This window comes from Vombatus ursinus, unplaced genomic scaffold, assembly GCF_900497805.2.
Source record: "Vombatus ursinus unplaced genomic scaffold, bare-nosed wombat genome assembly UNPS02014781.1, whole genome shotgun sequence".
Classification (NCBI taxonomy): domain Eukaryota; kingdom Metazoa; phylum Chordata; class Mammalia; order Diprotodontia; family Vombatidae; genus Vombatus; species Vombatus ursinus.
Genome location: NW_020954559.1, coordinates 13914142 through 13931874, shown reverse-complemented (window position 1 = coordinate 13931874; position 17733 = coordinate 13914142). Strand labels below are relative to the sequence as shown.

The 17733-nt window shown below is 39.2% G+C and overlaps 1 protein-coding gene across 8 annotated transcripts in view; it reads right to left on the bottom strand.

Moving 5' to 3' along the window:
- LOC114046234 (guanine nucleotide exchange factor DBS-like) overlaps window positions 1-17733 on the bottom strand; it is a 366695-nt gene that overhangs the window by 7543 nt on the left and 341419 nt on the right. For 4 of the 8 annotated variants that reach the window (XM_027866484.1, XM_027866479.1, XM_027866482.1 and 1 more), the window contains 10 exons: window positions 17103-17218; window positions 13765-13834; window positions 12229-12321; window positions 12028-12120; window positions 10250-10375; window positions 9062-9283; window positions 8297-8389; window positions 5569-5647; window positions 5326-5392; window positions 2484-2602 (listed from right to left, as the gene is read on the bottom strand). In XM_027866484.1, the coding sequence (XP_027722285.1) occupies window positions 2484-2602; window positions 5326-5392; window positions 5569-5647; window positions 8297-8389; window positions 9062-9283; window positions 10250-10375; window positions 12028-12120; window positions 12229-12321; window positions 13765-13834; window positions 17103-17218 (1078 nt within the window). Of the gene's footprint in view, window positions 1-169; window positions 245-1978; window positions 2072-2483; window positions 2603-5325; window positions 5393-5568; window positions 5648-8296; window positions 8390-9061; window positions 9284-10249; window positions 10376-12027; window positions 12121-12228; window positions 12322-13764; window positions 13835-17102; window positions 17219-17733 lie in introns of all 8 variants that reach the window. The other 4 variants (XM_027866477.1, XM_027866478.1, XM_027866481.1 and 1 more) reach the window with 2 other exon arrangements.

The following is a 17733-nucleotide window of genomic DNA, read 5'->3' as shown; positions in this document are numbered from 1 at the left end:
GTTATAAACACATGTGAAGATTTTTGCTGCCAAGGAAGGAAGTGTTAAGTTCACACAAGGTGATAGCCAACAACAATACACATGGCGTCCCTGAAGTTCCCCAAAGGCTTTTCTGGTGGGATTGGAAAATGGATCGCCATTTTGTGTACAAAAAGTTGCATCACTCTACCTCTTAAACCAAAAGGCGTTGGATCACTCTTAACTTCATGTCGCTTAGCTTTTTTGTCAGGACTGGTAGGAGAAGCTGCAGTAAGATGAACAGGCAAAGAAAAAAAAACACAGAAGAGAGATAATGAAGATAGGAGGGAGAAATGTTAAATAGTCGAGTTCTAGAGTGGGATACAGATTTTTTTTTGGCTTTTGTTTCCACTGGAATCCTATTCTGATGCCTCCCTATGGCATGGGGCTTTCTCAAGATTCTCAAAGGCTCTGCTAGAGAGAAAATGATGCATATGTTTTGGCAGGTCTGACTAAGCTGAAGAGGTTTTTAAGCAGGGGCTCTGTGCACTCATTGCATTGAGTTTAGATAGAGGTTTATCTCTAGTCTACAGGGTTGACCACAAGGGGATTGATTTTCTTGGCCACAGGATCTCAGAAAGATCTACTGAAGCGTGAAGGGGGTTGCAGTCTGCTTTGGTGGAAGAAATATTCACTCCCCTGAGCGTCTGAATTATTGATTGAGGAAGATCTGGAAAATGACTCCAGGAAACACAAGATGTAATTGCAAACTGTCACGAGAGTAAACAATGTAAATACAGTAAATGAAATGTAGTTATAAAGGAAGAAGATTATTTTCAGCAGAATATCAACTCCTTGAGGACAGGGACTGTTTTGTATCCCCAGTGCCTTGCACATAATAAGTACCTAATATATTTTGTTAAATGAAACTCAATTTCCAAAGGCAACTCATGGAAATGAGTCTTTACTTTATGGTCATCCTATGGTCTTCAAAAAGACACAGTAAAAGAATGCAATACTTATGCTTTCAAAAAGGTAGGAAGATTAAACAGGATTTTGAAGTTACTTTTTTTTTCCAGAAGGAACTTTGTTGTTAAGCTTTTTCAGTCATGACCCCATTTGGGTTTTCTTGGCAAAGATACTAGAGTGGTTTGCCATTTCCTGCTTATTTTACAGATAAGGAAACTGAGGCAAACAGGCTTAAGTGACTTGCCCAGGGTCACATAGCTGGTGTCTGAGGCCAGATTTGAACTCAGCTCTTTCTAATCCTAGGATCAGCACTCTGTTTACTGTACCATCTAGTTGTCCTTAGAAGGAACTAACTACATGGAAACCTAGTCTTGGTAGAAGGTTTAATGCCATGTCCTTATCCATGGAGTTTCTGCAAAGGCAAAAATGGAACACCAGTGTTGTTTGCCTCTCAGTTACCTAAGGATATGTATGGAATTGCATTACCCAGAATGTTCAGGAAAGCCTCAGAGAGATTGAATTTCCCAGTAAACATAGCTATATGACTGCACTATAATATGAGGCTCATCATTTGTCAGAAAAGAACAATCATGGCAGGAAAGGTCAATAAAAGACTTAACAGGAAAAAAAAAGAGTTTAGGTCCAAAAAAGCAAAATGACAGCAACAATTCCTGGGCAAGTTTTCTTTTGAAAAGCTTTCCTTTTTCAAAAGGGATGTTTAAAAAATTATTTTTAACGTTGTGGGTTATTATTTAATGCTGATTTAATGCTTCAGACATCTGAGGTAACCGGGCTTAAAATTTCTTTTTAAGTCTCATATGCTACCAAATTATTTTTAATGTGTTGGGTTATTATTTAATGCTGATATGTTTCAGACATCTAAGGTAACCGGGCTTAAAATTTCTTTTTTAAGTCTCATATGCTACCAAAGAACAGGGAAGACAACCCACATTTGCATACAACACACCAATGAGCTGCCACACAAATACAATGACACACTATCACAGTGATGGACACAAGTGGGAAGGAGTCCGAGGTGAGTTGCGTTTACCTTTCTGACTTTTGAGGTTAGCAAAACCCTGCAGTGTAAAGCGCTTTTTGGACAGCGCAGAGCTCTCTGAGGTAGAGCTAGTAACTGTGTCATCTATAAAGGAAAAGAGAGACAAGGGAAATGGAGAGAGTACACAAAAACCCCAAATAACAGAGAGACCTCAGAGTCAGCATCATACAGACAGCAGAGATGTATTCACGGAAGAGAGAGGACTGCAGCTTATTATTATAGATGTCTATAATGAAGGCATTTCTCAGGGCTAGATTCAGGCAGGGCTGTGAGCCCAACTCCAGGGGAGCATCATGTTTCAGAAAAGCTCTGTAGTAGGGTTAAAGACAATAGTAACTGACTTAATGAAAGTAGACCAGGGACAATAGGAGAAGCATGAGACCTTGTAATAAAAAAAACAGTGAATTTCTAACTTAAATGTTACACTTAACTCAGTAACTGGGCACAGAGGTGTCGTATACCTGTGAGTACACAGAATTCACGCAGGTAGCCTCACCTTTGCTTTTGTCTGGGTTCTTCTGCACTGATGCTGAACTGACATATCCCTCCAGGCTTGCAGGGTCAGTTTTTCTTTCTTCTAATTTTTTAACGTTCTTTGTTTGATTTTTCGAGGGACTAATGGATGAGGCAAATAAGAACAATAATTAATAATAATAAAGATAATATCATTTTGCAGTCACATTCAGAATTTCTCAAGGATCCTGGTACCCTGGATGTTCTTGATTTCGTCTCCATTTTATACCCCAGCAACATTTTCCTGTTGAGTGCTTTGAGAGAGCGAATGCTTCTGTTTACAAAGCATCAAAAAATACTACTAGCTAGTAGGAGCTTCCTTTCTCTCAAAAAACATTATTATTATTTTTTTGGATAAAATGCTGCCAAGGTTGAAGCTTTGGTTTAAAGAGGGGCTGTCTCACATTCTAAGGAAAGAGAGTAGAAAGGGATCAGGCAATAGAGATGTTGTAGCAAGCCTGGCCCCTGTCCCAAGTATCCCCTCTGTTCAGCATGGGAGGGTAGAGAACTTAAAAACAACACATGCTCCAAAAAATCAAAGCTGCAACCTTCTAACAAGGTGGTAGAAAATGAATTTGTTGCAATAAAAAACAAATACAAATGAGTTAGAATATACAGAGAACATTTTATTTATAGACAAGTAGGCTTTGTAGCCCAATCAGTCAAGAATCATTAATTAAGCAATTACTACATTCCAGGCATGGTGCTAACAAGCACTGGGTATACAAAGAAAAACCAAAAATGGTCTTTGTTTTCAGGAAGCTTACGGAAAGACAACACATATTCATCAAAATTTACAGGATTAATAGAGAATAGATGGAAAGTGACTTTATAGGGATGACACTAGCCCAAGTACTGCCCACTGAGACACAGAATCAGAGCTGAAAGGGCACCTGAGAAGTCATCAAGTCGACGCCAAATCTTGTTATTTTACCAATGAGGAAACTGAAACCCTGATATAGGTGATTTGACCATCTAAAGTAGGATTTGGTTTTGTCTTCCTGACCCCAAGTCGAATGTTAAATGACAACATGTAGCAGTCCTTTAATTGGTCTTCTGCTATTTAGATACTGACATAACCTTATCAAGACTGGCAATGAATGATTGACATATACAAAAATCCGGATGGATGTATGGAGAGAGAGATGTTTTTCTCTTAAGCTGCCATAATGGCACTAATCCAACATGTATGCAATTGATCATCAACAAGTATCTATAAGTTTTATCCAAGTTTCTTGTTGGGGAAAATAAGAAAAATAATAATTTTTCTTTTGCAATTGTAGTGAGGCTTAAGAATTGCTAGAACACATTTCCTTTGCAAAGCAAAACAACATTTCAATAAGGATTCTATTAAAAAAAATAGACTGGATCTGTGATTTCATTGGAGTAGGAACTCCCTCTACCAATACAGGTCAGCATCTTTTTTTTTTTTTTTTTTTGAGAGTTACTGGGAACTGAGGGGATAACTGACTTTCTCAGAGTCACATAGCTAGTATATGTCACAGGTGGGGCTTGTGTTCCTGATTTCCAGGCTGATCATGTGGCAGGCACTATGCTAGGGATACAAACAAGTACCAAGAATGAAGAAGTCCCTACTTTCAAGGGTCATGCATTCTGGTGGAGAAGACAAGCACATATAAATATAGAGGGCATCCCAAAAGGTTAAGTATAGTTTTAAGCCTTAACAGCTAATAAATACAAACAATAGCTCAAGCTTTAATAGTTTAAAACTTCAGGGAAACTTTTGGGACACCCTATATAAATAGCACAAATATAAAGTAGTTAAATACAATATAGTTTGGACACTATTACTTGGGGAAATCAGGTAGCTAGGTGGCCCAGTGGATAGAGTGCTGGGCCTGGAGTCAGAAAGACTGATCTTCCTAAGTTCAAATCTGGCCTCAGACACTTACTAGCTGGGTGACCCTGGGCAAGTCACTTAACCCTGTCTACCTCAGTTTCCTCTTGTATGAAATGAGCTGGAGAAGGGAATGGCCAACCACGCCAGTGTCTGTGCCAAGAAAATCCCAAGTTAGAGATAAGGAGAAAGTATATACTAGGAATGAAGAATGGCCAATGCAAAGTATGGAGATGAAAGATGGAGCATTGTTAGTGAAGAATGAAGAAAAGGCCAATTAAGCTGAATCACAGAGGGTGGGATGAAGAATAATGTTCACTTAGGCTGGAAAGATAGACTGGGGCAGGTTGTATAAGGATTTAGAAGCTAAACATATTTTATATCTTACCCCATGGATAATGGGAAGATGCTAGAGTTGGTTACTCTGGCAATAGTGTGTAAGATGGATGGGGGTGAGGAGAGAGTTGAGGCAGAGAGACCAATTCAGAGGCTGTTGTCATAATGTAGTCAAGAGATGAAAGGCTGGGGGAAGCTAGGTGGTGCAGTGGATAGAGCATTGACCCTGGAGTCAGGAGGACCTGAGTTCAAATCTGGCCTCAGACACATGATACTCACTAGCTGTGTGACCCTGGGCAAGTCATTTAACCCCAATTGCCTCGCAAAAAAAAAAAAAAGAAAGAAAAAAGAGAGAGATGAGTGACTGAAGGTATTAGTAGTGTGAGTGGAGAGAAGGGATCAGTTTCAAAGGGTATTATAAATGTAGAAATGGTAGATGATGAACATTACCCTGGTGAAGAATACCACAGGCATTTTTAGAGCTGGAAGCAAGGTTAGAGATGATCCAGCTCTCTCACAGAAGTATCCTTGTGGAAACTCAGAGGGGAAAGGGTCAGATAAAGAAAATGAGACCACATTCTGGAGCCAAAAAGTCTACCATGTTTCACATGCTGTATCTATGGCTACCTACCTTGTATTGGAGGATGTGGGTAGTGGTAAGCTCTGAGTCTGCTCCAGTGCTCGGTGCTGACTGGCCTCTGTAAGACAGGACAAACACAAGACAGCGGGGTGGGGTGTGTGTGTGTATGTGTGTATGTGTGTGTGTGTGTGTGTGTGTTTTAACAGGAAGAAATTTAGTTAAAAGGTTTTTTTGGTTTGTTTTTAAGGTAGAAATCAGCTGGGTGCATAGAATGCTGGAGAAAGAACTATTTACCTCTGCAAGCCTGCAGCTGACTGGTTAAGACTTTCCGGATTTCATTTACCCAGGTTGCTTTAATTTCAGGAGTTGGGGCCTGCCAACAAAGTGAAAAGTCAGTATGCAAGTAATGAATCTCCTTTGTATAACAAATACATATTTTACTCATCCAACTCTAGGCGCAAAGATGTAACCTTAGCACTCCCTAGATCATTTGAATGGAATGCCACATACAAGAGTAAAAAAAGGAGTGCAATGATGGGATTGATGGGTATGAGTTAGTGGTTTGAATCCAGGGCACAAGCTAGTGTCATTTTTCCTCGTAGCAAAATGATACCATCTTTTTTGTTCTTTCCAAATGAATGCTAGAAATTGATAGGCCTTGGACAGGTTATTCAACTGCTTTTCATCCAAGTTTCTTGTTGGGGAAAATAAGAAAAATAGTAATTTTCCTTTTGCAATTATAATGAGGCTTAAGAATTGCTAGAACACCTTTCCTTTGCCAATCAAAACAGCAATTCAATAAGGATTCTTTAAAAAAAAAAAAAGACTGAATCTGTGATTTCACTGGGCTAGGAAAATGCTCTCTACCAATACAGGTTGGCATCTTTTCTTTTTTGACAATTACTGGGAACAGAGAAGATGACTGACTTTCTCAGAGGTGGGACTTGAATCTAGATTTTCCTGATCCTCTGTTACCCCATGCTCCCTTCCCCAGGACTCCACTCAATGGTAATAATGGCTGAAAGCTAATGGAATTCATAAATCTACATAAAGTACTCTGTTGATGAATCATTAGAGGAAGCTGAGGAAGAGCCTCTACCAAAATTCTATGGTTCTACTCCTATAAGCCTCTGAATCCATCCTCCTTAAGTATTCCCCTGTACCTGGAAGGAGCAGAGCTTTGGTCAAGAATATGAACTATAGCAGCAGAGGCAATCAATACAAGCAACTGGCCATAATCAATGACTCAACAAGTATTCATTAATTACTATAGTTATTGGAGATAAAAAAGGAAAAAACAAAACAGCCCCTGCCCTCAAGGAGCCTACATTCTACTGTGAAGAAATGTAAATACAAATATATTCCAAGTAAATTTGAAGTAATTTAGGGACTGGGAGGAATTAGTGTGTGAGATTTCACTTGAGCCAAGGTATTCTTAGAAGTGGAAGTGAGGAGGGAGAGTATTCCAGGTGTAAGGATGGGTTTCTGCTCCAATCCCAGTTAATTCCAGAAGTCCCAGACAGCTTGCTTGGAGCAAAAACGTAAAGCAAGTGAGAACAAGTCCTTAAGCATTGAGAGGATCACTGGATCAGGAAGGATGAGGACACACAGGAAATAGTTTGTTATTACTGCCATTTATCTTTATCTAGTGGTCCAAAGTCTTCATGATTCTTTTTGACTAAGAGTATAGTCACACCTCGTTTACTCATTACTGAGTCAATCTCTGGGACTTCTGTAATAGGGATAGCGGTGGGCCCACACATCATGGCAGCCTGTGGAAAGGCCTAGTTGGATGGGACTATTGTCTCTCTCTTCTACCTATGGTGTTGCCATAGCTCACCTCAGACTCAAGGGGCCAACCAACCTCTCAATTTGCAGTCTAACTATAGGCCCCAAGAGGAGCCCAAGGCACTGTTACAGTCTGCTTAACATGCCCCTCCCCTGGCTCATTAGTTATGCTCTCTCTCCCCAGGAGTGAGAAGACCATGTAAAGACTGAATTAGGGTTCCACCATAATAAGGCTCAGTCATGTTAGAAATTCTGGTTTGGATAAAAGGTGAGGAACATGGCTGATTCCTACAAGAGAGGCTTACTGAGTTTATAAAGCAGCACAAATTCTGAGTGAATCAGATGTTGGGGAAGGGATCTGTGAGCTAGAGGCAGCATGTGTCTCTTTATGGAGCCCTAGCCTCCATGGCTAAAAAGACTCTGACCTTGAATAAGTAAACTGCAGGATTCACTTACAAAAATAGGTCTAGACGTTCTCAAAATGGTCATGCAGTTTCTAAAGGTGGCTCCCTTGTTGTCAGGGTGCAGTGTGCACAAATGGATAATCTGGCCCAAGACACAGTGGGATGAATACTGTATTGGGTTAGCTAGTCTGCTCATCTGGGTTCATCTGCAGAGTGTCAGGGAGCCTGAGGAGACTCAGTGGTTTCTGTCTTCTTAAAGGCTGACTTTTCTTTTTCTATCTCATGCATGTCTCTACTATCTAGACCAGGGGTGGGGAACCTGCAGCCTTGAGACCACAAGAGGTCTTCTAAGTCCCCAGGTGAGGCCTTTTAACTGAATCCACATTTTACAGAACAAATCCTTTTATTAAGGGGATTTGTTCTGTGAAGTTTGGATTCAGTCAAAGGGCCACACTTGAGGACCTAGAGGGTCACCTGTGGCCTCGAGGCTGCAGTTCCCCACCCCTCCAGACAATGACATTTTTTAGTTTTAGATTCATCTCTTTATCAAACACCCCACCATCCTTTTAAAGGCCTTTACCTGCCAGCTATTAACAAAGCTTTGAGTCTCCTTAGAGCTGTGTTAGGAAAGTCACCCCAGTCTACATTATCATTTTCCTTCTCCCTCACACCCATTTTCTTGTTCTGCCAAGTTCGTATTAGAGTGACATGGTTACTCTTGCTGAATTTAGGTGCCTAGGCCTAGAGAAACATTACAAAATCCCATACAGGAACAACAGAGGAAATGAAAACCTCGTTTCAAAAAATAGCAATTGGCATGCCACCCCTACCTGTATGATGTAAACCTCTTCCCTTGCATTATACCAGATTTCAAATTTCTTAATATCCCCTTTGACATTCTCTGTTATTCCAACAGCAGTCATCTAGCAAACACAAGACACAGGGAAGAGGCATAAACACATGCAGGAAACCAACTGTTTTATTAAAAATGTTCCAAAGAGCACATCCAGGTCTTAAAAGACTGTTGTCATCCTTTTAAGTCCTACTCTGATGCACCCTTGGGGCCTGGAGATGATTAGATTATTTTTAAAAAGTATCATTTTATTATTTTTTTCAATTAAGAAACAAGCATTTATTAAGCACCTACTATGTGCTAGGCACTGTATTAAGTGCTCATTTGGTCCTCACAACCATCCTGAAAGGTAGGTGCTATTATAATTCTGATTTTACAGATGAGGAAACTGAGGCAGATAGAGGTTAAGCGACTTGCCCAGGGTCACACTAGTCAGTGTCTCAGATAAATCATAACCAGATATATTATTTTTTTTTTGGCAGTGGACAGTTAGGCGATGGGGTTAAGTGACTTGCCCAGGGTCACACAGATAGTGAGTGTTATGTGTCTGGGACCGGATTTGAACTCAAGTCCTCCTGAATCCAGGGCTGGTGCTCTATCCACTGCACCACCTAGCTGCCCCCAAGATACATTCTTGATAGTTTTTTTTTCTTTCTGTATTAGATTTTTCACAATGAGAGAAAGGAGTGCTTTAGTCAAAAACTAAAATCGTTTCACTGCTTTAATCTAAACTTTTACTTACATTTAAGGATTGCTTGTAACTGTATGAAGGGGCTTTTTCATAACCTTCTCCGTTCTCTTCTCGTTTTTTACAGAATAGAACTGCTTTCTCATGGAGGAATAGATGTCTCTGCATTGGCTTAAATCTGGCCAGGTCTTTCACTTTGGCATGGCCCTTCTTGTGATCTGTCCAAACACTAAAGGAACCTTGCATCAAGAGCTTGCCTAATTCATTTAAATTTCCCTTGAAAGAGAGAGAGAGGAGAAAACATGTTAATTACATTTAAAAAAATTATAGGCATGAAACTGTGGAGTAGATGAAGTGTTGGGCCTGGAATCTGGAAGACCTGAGTTCAAATCCAACCTTAGACATTTACTAGCTATGTGACCCTGGGTAACTCACTTCACCCCTGCTTGTCTCAATTTCTTCATCTGTAAAATGGGGATAATAATAGCACCTACCCCCCCAAGGTTATTATGAGGATCGAACAAGACAATAATTGCAAAGTGCTTAGATACTGGATACTGCAGTGGTTTGCCATTTCTTTCTCCAGCTCATTTTATAGATGAAGAAATTGAGGCAAACAAGGTTAAGTGACTTGCCCAGGGTCACACAGCTAGGAAGTGGCTGAGGCCAGATTTGTACTCAGGAAGATGAATCTTCCTGACTCCAGGCCTGGCACTGGATCCACTATGCCATCTAGTTGCTAGACAACATCACATTTTAAAACTAAGTTAGTATGTCACTGGTGGGGATCTCCCTTTCTATTTGAGTTTGATTCCACTGGCCTAGAGCTTTCAGAAGTTCAGTAACTTGTCAAAGGTCACACAGCCAGTTTATATCAGAGGTAGGACTGGAACCCAAGTCTTTCTGGCTTTTAGGGCAGCTTTCGATTCACATCCCATGCTACCTCTCACATAGTATGTGAATCATAGCATATAGAAGTAAGTTTCTATGACTGCCATAACTAGCCTAGCATGTGAGAGATAGAGGGGAACATTCACTTGGGACTTCTGAAGTATGGCTTCCTTTCACTTTAAACAAAACTCTGCATGCTTATTAAGTTATTATATTATATATAATACATTGTATTATTATAGATTATAAACTGATGAGAGCACTGAAGGAAAGTAAGTGGCTGTACCCTTTGACAGGGATTGGGTTGAGTTCTTCAATGAGAATGCCTTCCACTTAAATGATGTTACTTACATCATAGCCAGTGATGGCAATCAGGTGCATGGAATCATTGACAGCTTTGAGAATTCCAAGGATAGAAGTCAATGCCTCCTGTAGATCCTTGGCTCCTTCACAGTTTTTACTATATTTCAGCATTTCCTGAAGGGCAGGGTGAACAAGGATAAATGTTCTTTTTTAAAAAAAATTAATTTTTTTTCATTTTCAACAATCACTTCCATAAGCTTCTGAGTTTTAGATTTTCTCCCCCTCCCTCCTCAAGATGGTGTGCAATCTGATATAGGTTCTACATATACATTCCTATTATTCCTATATTATTCCTATATAATAATATAGGAATATAATATATTCGATTATAATATTCCTATTATTCTCATATTTTCACATTAGTTATGTTGTAAAGAAGAACTAGAACCAATAGGAGGAACCACAAGAAAGAAGAAACAAAAAACAGGACCAAAAAAAGAGCAAAGAATATGCTTTGATCTGCAAGGAATAAATGTTCTTAAGGTTATGCAACCATCACCAAAAACATATCATATCAGTATCTTTGGGAAATGTACACCCAAATGCTTGCAAAAAAAAAAGGCCAAAATCTTGTGCTCTGATGAATACTATTCAGACTCTCCTTATGGTGCTTCCCAAAGTGACTCTTAGAATCATTAGGAGGGCGTCTTGTGCCTAGACAAACATGGCACCACTGCTTTGTAGAATCTTGAGTTTCATCCAAGGTTCAGTTCATGAGTTCTCTCCCAAGAAGAAGCCTTTCCAGAAGCCCCTTGCTTACTACTGTTCTCTACCTCCTCAAATTATCACGTATGTATTTATCTATGTATCTGTCTGGTAGAATGGAAATGCTTTGAGGACATGGAGGATGTTTTATTTTGTCTTTATAGCTCTATCACCTCGTAAAGGGTCTTGCCCATACCAGTCACTTAAGTGCTTGTTGGGTTGGGGTGCAATACATATATTATCTTTCCCTCACACACAAAGTGCATATATATTCTTGACATTTTTGCACTAGAGTACAGAATGCTACTACCTAATTAGCTCCTCAGAATGGAACACTAATGAAAGAAAGATCAAAAATGTCATTAATGACATTTTTGGAAATTACTTCTGAATAGTACTTAAATTGGGCAAGTTTGAATGTAATTCCATGAAACAGACACAGGATTTTGATAAAAAAAAACCAAACTTACTAAGCTAAGTCTTCAATGTTCCCTTCCTGATCCCATTTAGGCAATTCAACTCCTTCCCTAACCTATTGCTTTTTTTTTTTTTTAACCTATTGTTTAATACCTCCTGATTGTCCAGCTACCCCTCTGGATCTGCTATTATTGTGTAGAATGTCTCAAATTCTGAGCATTTCACTCTTTGTTTCTCTTATCAAAATTCACCTAGCTTAACTTCCATTCATCTCAAGTCCTTACTAGATGAGAAAATCTCTGCTAAGGGTGTTCATGGGGCATAAGTAGGGACCTTCAGAATACAGGGTACTTTCACTATCAGTATGGAAGTTTCAGGAAGCCACATGTCCTTTTTCTTCAGGAAAGTTTTAATACCCCCTGGAGTAACATTATGGCTGGTGGCTATGACTTTCTCTGTATATTAGACTAGCATTGAGTGGCTGGTCACATTTGTGCCAAAGATAAGCCTATAGCTTAAATTATTCTGGTTCTTATTAATCATTTTGGGTATTTTCTTCCATTAAGGTTTTAGCAAACAAACAACAACAACAAGTAAAAAATTGGACACTGCTAAAAAAAACACCATTTGAACATCATTCCTACCTTTAATAATAGCTGATACTTGGTTATTCTTTGCACAGGCTTCAGCAAATAGGAATCCAAACTGAGTTTGTGATCAAGTTTCCTCTGGCATTCCTGTGATTAAGTCGAAAACCCTGGATTACACGATGTTCATTATGGATATTTTAGTGACCAATTAGGTCAGTACTTGAAATGAACCCAAAGAATCGTATGGAAATATACCTGAAAAAAGACACAGTCTGAGCACTGCCTCCAGAGACTTTCTGACCTGGGTTTATTTTGACAATACTTCTCATAAATCTGAAAATCTTCCATCTGTGTTAGGAATAAAAAAAAAAATCAGTTTAATCAGTTAAAGGGCACAAGACAGATCATGTTCCAACAGAGTCTCTGGCTTTTTTCCACACTGGCAATGATCTGTATTATTGATAAAACTGTAGTATGTTGGAGCACGGTGGTTTTGTTTTTTTTTTTTTAATCCTTTTGAATTGACCCATGACAACAGTTGATATTCTCTAAAATTATATCTGGGGGAGTGAGGTACCTGTAAAAATCCCATTTTTTTTAACAAGACAATCAAAATATAATATTTCTCATTAACCGTTAGCTGAGAAGGCAAACAGGAAGATAGGACTGGTGCTTGGAAAACACTTTTGCCAGATGGCTTCCTTGCTATCTAAATCTGGTTGATGACAAATCTACTATCAAATATTAGCAGCCTATATGGAGCCTGAGATAAGTTTGCCTGGATTTAATGAGGTTCATACACACTATTAACATGGGATGATATGGATCATAGGTTTAGAGCTAAAAGGAGGGGAGACAAAGGCACAAAGAAATTAAGTGACTTGCTCAGAGTCACATAGTATCTGAGGTAGGATTTGAACCTAGGTCTTCGGACTCCACTGGCCTGCTTCTTAGTAAAATGTAGTGAGGCAGTTCGTCCCATACTTCCAGGAAGTTCTATTTTAATCTTGGTCTGGCATGGGTCTTTTAATTCCAGATCACCCCAACCAATATATGACCTACTAGTTCATTAATAAGGAAGTCATGTGATAACTTTGTTCACTAGCCTGTTTCAGTCTTGTGTTTGTAGTCAAAATACCCCTTTCCTTACATGAATTTAGCTCAATGGATCTGGCCTTTTTTTTTTTGCCTTAGGCAAGGTTTAAAAACAAACTTGCAGAGCGACCATTTAATTAAAAAAAAAATTAATTATCAGCTCTCCAAAGGTTTACACATTTCAAGAGTAGCAACATATTCTCTTCTCTTCTTTTCTCTCTCTCTCTCTCTTTCTTTCAGCAAAGGATTTTTTTCATCCTCGAAATATAACCAAGAGCTTTCAAGCAACTGGACTGGGCCAACTGATTAACATTCCCACCTCATCCTAGCCTCTTGACAATTTTTTTATTTTGACCATTGATTACTTTCTTTTCTAGAAACTGCTCAATTGCAGCAAAATTTGCAGCAAATTAATAAGTTTCCTTTTTAACAAAATAAGTTGCTTATAAAGAATGACACAACAGGTTGACAGTTCAGTTCAAATGAGATAAGAGTATTATTTTTATCCCATCCAATTTTTTTTAAGTGAGCTTTGAAGGGTCATTTTCACCAGACTTACAAATTATCTGATAAGAGTGATGAAAACAATGGAGATTAAGATCATCGTGATTTAGTCATTTTAACCAGAAACTAAAGGTTAAAAAACACAGTGTGAAGTAGCATATCTGTTGTTATTGGTTTATAACACATACATACCCTTTCTAGAAAACACCTTCCTACCAGTTCTGGGTAGTCTATGTAGTTTTCAAGTTCTCTCAGGAATATTCTAAACAGAGGAAGTTTTTATTAGATTTTATGAAAGAAAAAAAGAATCTAAAAAGGAAACTATTTCCAATAAATATTCTTTCCCACAAGACTTTTTCTATCCCTCCACCCTTGAAAAATCATTGAGATTTCTATAGTTAAAAAAAAAATAGTTACAGAAATAGATTAAGGTAAGCAATCTCATCTGACTTGAGTAACCAGGGGTCCAATTTTTTTTTCAGTTCATAGGTAAAACTTGTAGGCTAAAGAAATGAGTCACACTCTGGATCCCCCTTAATATATTTCTAGTTGACATGCAAAGTTTTCTTTAAAATAAAATAGGGCTTCTTTACTTTATAAATGTGGTTGAAAGAAAATTTACAATCATAGAAGTTGATTGCTCGAGAATCATCCAAGCCAATCCCCTCATGCAGACAGAGAGACAGGCTTTGTTTGTATCATAGGATTGAGAACTGGAAGGGACTTTGGGATTGACATAGTCTAACCTCCTTCATTTTACGGATGAGGATTCTGAGGCTCATAAAGTTAAGTTACTTGACTAAAGTCATACAGATAAGTAAATAAGAGATGGGATTCAAACTCAGGTTTTCTAACTCCAAATACTTTGACCTTTTCTCTACACCAGTGGTTTCCAACTTTTTTGTTCTACAAACTCCTTTTAACAAAAAAAAATGTAATATAAACCCCAAGGGCAATTTAACATATTATCACTCATGTTGTTGTTCAGTTGTTTTCAGTTGCATCTGATTCTTTCTGACCCCATTTGGGGTTTTCTTGGCAAAGCTACTGGAATGGTTTGCCATTTCTTTCTCCAGCTCATTTTACAGATGAGGAAACTGAGGCAAACAAGGTTAAGTGACTTATTTAGGGTCACACAGTTACTAAGTGTCTGAGGCCAGATTTGAACTTAGTCTTAACTTAGTATTCCTGACTCCAGGGCCAGCACTCTATCCACGGTGCCACCTAGATGCCCTACCCCCACCCCCCAAGGGGTCCAAGAAGCACTAATGGGAATCAGTGAATTGTATCATGCAACCTCCCTACCTTGTCTAAGGTTATACCACCAGATCAAATTGGAGGCAGCCAGGTTGTACAGTGGATAGAGTGCTGGCTCTGGAGTCAGTAGACTTGAGTACAAATATAGCCTCAGACACTTACTAGCTGTGTGACCTTGGGCAAGTCATTGTTTCCTCAACTGTAAAATAGGAATAATAATGGCACCTATCTTGAAGGCGTGTTGTAAGGCTCAAATGAGATAATATTTGTAAAGCACTTAGCCTAGTACCTGGCCCATAGTAGGCGCTTAATAAACCAACCTATATTCCTTCCTTCCCTTCTTCCTTCCTTTACAGGTAGTTATTGCCCAATGCAGAACTTGAACTTGGGTCTCAGGTCAATTTTTTTTCATACTATTCCACTGCCTCCACCTTAATCCAATACATATTCACATCTAGAAATGTATCTTTGACTCTTTTTTCATGTCCCTTAGCTATATTTTGAAGTGTCTGTTAGTCTGTAATCAGAGGGCATGTTTCAGCTTCATGTGGAAAAAAAACCAATCCATTAACTTTATTGTCATAATTTAAAATATAGCAGTGACTTCTGCATACTCAGAATCTATGAAGTGACCAATGGCTGAAACAAGGAGTGGGCTGAGTCTACTGGAACATATTCATTTGGTTTACCTTCTGTGACATGAAGTGCCCTGTGACCTTGGAAAATAGAATATCCGGGACCGGGTTCAACTGCTTACAGATCGCTTCCTTTATAATTGGGTGGGGTGGGAGATACAGATGACAGAAGGGGAAAAGGCATGTGAAGAAACAGAGAGCCCCAAACTCCCTTAAAGCTCTCCTCCCAAATATTAGAGAAGGGTGGGTAATGTAGATTCCCAGGGTCTGTTGGACTTCCCAAGTCCCAAGGTGGGGCATCGATCTCCTTCAGCTGATGCCTGGGGAAGGTTCAACTATGATTCGTTTTTCCTTTTCTTTATACAGAATAAAGTCATTTCCAATTAATTTTTCCCCTGCTTATTATCAATGGAATCTCTATTTTGAACTACCCTTTCCTTGCCCCCTGAAGGAGGATATGGAAATATGGATTATGCCCCTATGATGGGGAACTCCGAAGAAATTATCCACACTACTCCTCACAAGCCTGGAACAGACAAAAATGAACATCTCAGAACAAATATCCCGCACCCAGCCTTGGGAGGACAAAAAAAGAAAAGCAATAAACTTCCCACATTAACTTGCTCTCCTTCAGCCATGCCCAGGAAAACAGATGGTCCTTGATCTGTGTGTCATGAAGGTCAAAAACAAAGATACTGACAGATAATGTTACTGTTAACACTGGATGCCTCCCCAAAGTGCCAAACTGGGAGGCTGATGAGAGAGAGGATTTCTGCTTACCGACAAGATAGGAAGGGCAATGACTTAGGGAAAGACAGGTCCCATCTCAGTGCACTGCCAGCTTGGTTTAGTGGTGACATGGCTTCATCTTCTCAAGACATAAGACAAGTCCACTGGAGTCTCCATCCTACCAATCATTTATACCCAAGGGCAGGGGTGGGGAACCTGAAGCCTTGAGGCCACATGTGACCCTCTATGTTCTTAAGTGCAGCCCTTTGACCAAATCCAAACTTCATAGAACAAATTCTTTTTTTTTTTAAGGCCATTGGGGTTAAGTGACTTGCCCAGGGTTACACAGCTAATAAGTGTCTGAGGCCATATTTGAACTCAGGTCCTCTTGATTCCAGGGCTGGTGCTCTATACTCTGCGCCATCTAGCTGCCCCCAAAGGACAAATTATTTTGGGGATTTTGTTCTGTGAAGTTTGGATTCAGTCAAAGGGCCGCACTTGAGGACCTAGAGGGCCATATGTAGCCTCAAAGCTGCAGGTCCCCCATCCCTGCCCAAGGGGAATGTCTTCACTTGGGCATTCAACAACCAAGAGAATGTGCTTGCCCTCTTAGATTTTCATATCACATTTATAACCATCTTTGAATTTTAATCATTACTAGCTGGCTGTATGTTTCAAAATAGATGTGCAGAGTTCTAGGATCCATTACTAGGTTCTGTAACCTTGTAATATCATCTCTTAACAGAAAACAATATATAATTTTAAAAATCAGCACATGACATAATCCAGGGTAGTTGATCTGAACTTCAAACTCTTTTAATGGAGCAGGACATTAAGATACATCACTTACTTTAAGGAGAAGATGAGACAAACGTACTTTCTCAAACACAGAAGAACAATGCCCCTAACCTGTTATGGAAGTGATAAATCTCCTCCATATTCCCAAATAGGACATCTTTCTTATTTTGGAGGGCTGATGAAATGAGATGCATCATTAGAGGATTATCCATCTCTGCAGCATATCCCTACAGTGAAGAAAGAGGCAGGTGAGTGACTTTTAGTTTTCTAGTTATTGTCTGACTCATGAAATTCAACTGGCAAACAGAGGTCAACATAAATCTCAGGATAACTGTGCAAAGTCATTTGAGGGGTATGTATATAGATGGGCAACAAAGAGTTAACATAATGTGGTATTTTATTTTGTGTGCTTTCTGTTTTATTTTTGATATTGGGTCTCCCTTGTTTACCCAGGCTAGAAATGCATTATGCTAAGGCATTATGCTAAGCGATGGGCATATAAAAAGAAGCAAAAGACAGGCCTTGCCCTCGTGGAGCTGACAATAAGAAAACAAATGTGTACAAAAAAAACTATATACAGAATAAATAGGAAATGATTAAGAGAGGGAAAGCACTGGGATTAAGAGAGACTGAGAAAGGCTTTCTGTAGATGGGATTTTATTTGAGACTTAGAGGAAGCCAGGGAAAGCAGTAAGCAAAGAAGATAAAGAGGGAGAGTATTCCAGGCATTTGTGGGTAATGG